The 4,368-nt window shown below is 40.4% G+C and overlaps 1 protein-coding gene across 1 annotated transcript in view; it reads left to right on the top strand.

The window, feature by feature from the left end:
* Nucleotides 1-3,582, top strand: part of Hmcn1 (hemicentin 1) — a 199,000-nt gene extending 195,418 nt beyond the window's left edge. The window contains exons 84-85 of the mRNA XM_026789592.1: nt 602-728; nt 2,217-3,582. Coding sequence (XP_026645393.1) covers nt 602-728; nt 2,217-2,583 — 494 coding nt within the window. The 3' untranslated portion in view covers nt 2,584-3,582. The remainder of the gene's footprint in view (nt 1-601; nt 729-2,216) is intronic.
* The last annotated feature ends 786 nt before the right edge of the window (nt 3,583-4,368 follow it).

The following is a 4,368-nucleotide window of genomic DNA, read 5'->3' as shown; positions in this document are numbered from 1 at the left end:
TCTCTCTCTCTCTCTCTCTCTCTCTCTGTCTCTCTCTCTCTCTCTCTCTCTCAGATCTGACTTACCTAGCAGTGTCCCATGAGTTTGCAGCATGAATCCTTTAATTTTCACTATCTTCCTTCCCTCCTTATAATTTGAACTTATAACACAAGGATTGCTCATACTATAAAAGGAAAATTCTTCACTTTGCAAAGTATTTGCTCATCACTTATTATTATTTTTCTTTCGGCTAGGTCAGCGTGTATCTAAAATATTATTTAATATTATTTCCTTGACAATCTCGTGTGTGTTCTGCTTTTCAAATAGAAGAGACCCGTGAGAGCTCCTAAAATCTGCCCTTTCACTTCTACAGCTCTTAGTTTTCTTTCGACTTTTAGCATCTATCAAAGAGCAATCGGGGAAATAACTAAACCAGGAATCCCGCTCCCCTTTCTGTGGCCAAAGCTTGGCTATGACAAACAAGCTCATTGGAGGACCAAGATCTGAGAGCTGCCTCTATATGCCAGTGAAGTACCAGTGACTGCTACGATGGTCCCGAGTGACCCCAACTAATGTTGCCTTGTATCCTTGTGTGGTCCTTGTATCCTTGTGTGGTCCCTAGATGTCGATGAGTGCCTGGAGCAGAATGTACGCTGTGGGCCGAATCGCATGTGTTTCAACATGAGAGGCAGCTACCAGTGCATTGACACACCGTGTCCGCCCAACTATCAACGGGATCCTGTTCTGGGGTACGTTTCACTTTCTTATCCCAGACATGCTTCTGGGAACCCTCTCTTTGACCAACCTAAGCCTTGTCTATAGTCACGTGTAACTTACAGGAAATCAGTATTGTGTGGGGATGCAGCCTGTTCCTTCTATAAATGGACAAGAGATGAACTCATTAGGCAGCTCCCGCTGCAAACCAAACCATCATTTGTGATTGCCAAGCCTTCCTGGGTGAGGCTTCCCACCACGGAGTCACAGTGTGGCATCCAGGGCTCTCCCACAACATCAAATGCTTTATGGTGTTGAGAGCCTGCCTTTCTTTTGAAAATTCCCCATTCGTTTGTACTGCCTCAAGCTGGTAAGTACTGTCAGCAGGTAAACTGTTCCAAGAAGTACTTTTTCTGTTGCTATGGTGACTCACCATGGAGCAAGAGATGAGAGAAACGTGGGTGAGTCGATAGTCTGCCCATCGATGATGTCTTCCTTAAAAATGCTGGTGTCTGGCAGTCTACTTGGTGCTGGATAAACTGTTCTAATTTTTTTCTCCATGCTGTCCAGGTACCACGCTAACTGGGATGATTGAAAACAAGGGATAATGTTTATCTTAGATGGTCCCTGCTCATTGCCAGATGCTCAGTGAAGCTCACACTTTGTTTTCTTCCTAGGAATGCCTCAAGTTACTGTAGCATGCGTGTGTGTGTAATGCGTAAAACCCTCCATAAACCTGTTTGTTAATATCATAGGAATGGAAAAAGAAAAGAGAGGATTAAAAATATAGATGTTTACAATGTATCTAAAAATACTATGACTAAAGAACCCATGTTTTTATAAAATAGCCCTTTGTGGGTTTTTCCCCTCTGGATGTCTAGAAAAATAATTTAAATGTCATTATGACCCAGCGTAGGTTATTAAAGGGGGAAATCATTTTAATGTAAAATAATATGAAACAAATATTAAAAAGGAAGTCATGCCCCCGCCTAGAAATCCTAAGTGACCTCTAGTTGTTCTGAGAAAAATAAACCAAATAACTGTACACCCTATTTCGACCTTCAACCAGCATTAGGATAAATGTTATCATGTAGCTTACAGTCTTCTTTCTAAGAAGCCCTTGTTTTCAAGAATGTGCGATGCTTTTGCTTGTAAGACTGACTTTTCATTTTATGGCCAGTGCTCCTGAGATCTTGTTGGAGCTGTGCTAGACTATGTACTTAGTATGCATAAGGCCCTCATCCAATCCCAGCACCCCACCAAAAAGAACTGAAGTATTCTTGCTTACTTCAGGAACTCCAGTTCTTCTGGTTTTACTAGAGCTGGGATATCGATATTTGACTGTAGAGGGGTATTCTCTTAGCTACCTATCGTCTCTTTTGCATTAGTGATCTAGGACATGGGGAGAGCCACATTGTGTAAGTAAACAAATTACAAAGAGTGACCATGAATAGTGACCACCTGTGTCATATCCTCCTTCAAAATGTATAACCACACGCATCTCATTTACTTTCTAACCTTAGGTTCTGCCTTAAGAACTGCCCACCCAATGACTTGGAATGTACCTTGAGCCCATATGCCTTGGAATATAAACTTGTCTCTCTCCCGTTTGGAATAGCTGCCAATCAAGATTTAATCCGGCTGGTTGCATACACACAGGATGGAGTAATGCATCCCAGGACAACTTTCCTCATGGTAGATGAGGAGCCAACTGTTCCTTTTGCCCTAAGGGATGAAAATCTGAAAGGAGTTGTGTACACTACACGCCCACTACGAGAGGCAGAGACCTATCGCATGAAGGTTCGAGCTTTATCCTACAGTGCCAATGGGACCATTGAGTATCAGACCACATTCATAGTTTATATAGCAGTGTCTGCCTATCCCTACTAGGAGATACTCCAGAACCTAGTCCGAACATTTAAATTGCATTAATCCTGGCAATTGAAGACCCCTGCAGCTATCTATCTCTTGAACAGTTGCAATCTTGGCAACTTGAAAATGGTGCTGTACTCTGTAACCTGTTTGTTCCTTCGTACTGCTGAGATGTCTGTCTGATCCAACTATGGTCATCTATCTTTCAGTAAGGCCTAGAAGAGTCCTTTGCTATTTTCTTTATTTATTACACTGGAGCAGTTACTTCCCAAAGATTATTCTGATCAGCTCGTAGGACATTTCATTGATGTTGTATAGTAGCATAGCAGATAAGATTTTCATGGAAACAATATTAAAAAAACTAATTCAAATAAATTTTTCCAGTATTTGGCTATTCTTAGAATAGTAAAACCAGTTATTATATGTTTTGATAAAAGCTTATGGCATAATTTAAGATTTTTAAAATATTAATATACAACTTAGACATCTCCTTTCAAGGTTTTTTTTGTGTCAATTTTAAAGTTAAAAGAGAAACCCCACTATTTTGAAATACAGTACAGATGTAAGTTTGTTTAATCCTTGTTGGAGCTTAGCATGATCAAATACTCAAGATACATTCCCAGTGGTTTTGTGAAATTATCTGAACCTTTCACTATGTTATCAGAAAGTTACTTCCCCTTTAGGCAGTAACCGATGGTGTGGGTCTTTGGCATTTCAATATAACATTTTATTCACTCAGCTCCATAACTTTTACATTCCATATTTTTTAATTTTAATACATATCAATAGAACAGATTTCTTGAATATTTATAATCATATATGTTCAAGTTAACATGTTAAACGTCAATACACTGTACATGGAGGTAACAGACTCTGTAAGCAATTGTCAAGATGTATTCTATTTTTATGAAGTGTATATATTACCTTAGTGTGTATTTTCTATATAATATCTTGATGGACTCTTTTATAAAATTATTTTATAAAAAATTACACTGAAATCAGCCTAAATAAAAATTTCACATCTTTTTCTTAAGAACCTAAACTGTGTTTCCTTATAGATTGTATTAATTTCTTCTCTGTTGCTGTGACAAAAATACTCTGGGGAAAAGAAGTTAAGCAAGAAAGGGCTCATTTCAGCTTACAGTTCCACAGGAAGAAAGCCCACAATGGCAGGGAGGATGTGGCTACAGCAGGGATAGCAGAGAAGCTTTTTGATAACATTGCATTCACACTCAGGAAGCAAAGAGAGAAACAAGCCGGACCAGATCATAAAACCCCAAAGCCCTCTTTTGGTGACAGGTGCCACCTAGGGGTCCTGGAGGTGTTGGGGGAGTTGGGGTGTTAGGGGTGGGAGTTTGAGTTGGTGTGGGTGCTGGGTAGGCAGGCAAGGCAGAAGCGGTAAAGCAAGGTCCTGGCCTCCCTGGAGCGCAGACCCTCAAGGTCAAACGGAGTCTCCACTTCATGGGGGTGGGGGGGTGTTCTAACCTAAGGACATCTCAGCTGAGGGCTCAGACATCACCACTAAAGGTGGCAGTGATGTCATTTGGTGATTTAGTGGAATCTTTGGACTCTGGGAAGGGGCTAGACAATTCCATAATTTTCCCAGTGTCACCAAGGAGGAACCAAGGTTCAAACACAAGAATCTATGAAGGACATTTTACATTTGTACCACAACACAGCCATTATAAATACTGAAGTTTTAGGGATAAAATAAATGTGCGGTCGTCACAACAGCCCAAGATACATGGCATTATCATTCATATTTTAGAGGACCTTGGGCATAGATAACTTGTGCAACTTAAG

Source organism: Microtus ochrogaster, unplaced genomic scaffold (genome assembly GCF_000317375.1).
Source record: "Microtus ochrogaster isolate Prairie Vole_2 unplaced genomic scaffold, MicOch1.0 UNK24, whole genome shotgun sequence".
Classification (NCBI taxonomy): Eukaryota; Metazoa; Chordata; class Mammalia; order Rodentia; family Cricetidae; genus Microtus; species Microtus ochrogaster.
The sequence above is the reverse complement of the archived record's forward strand: the minus strand, read 5'-3'. Positions and strand labels throughout refer to the sequence as shown.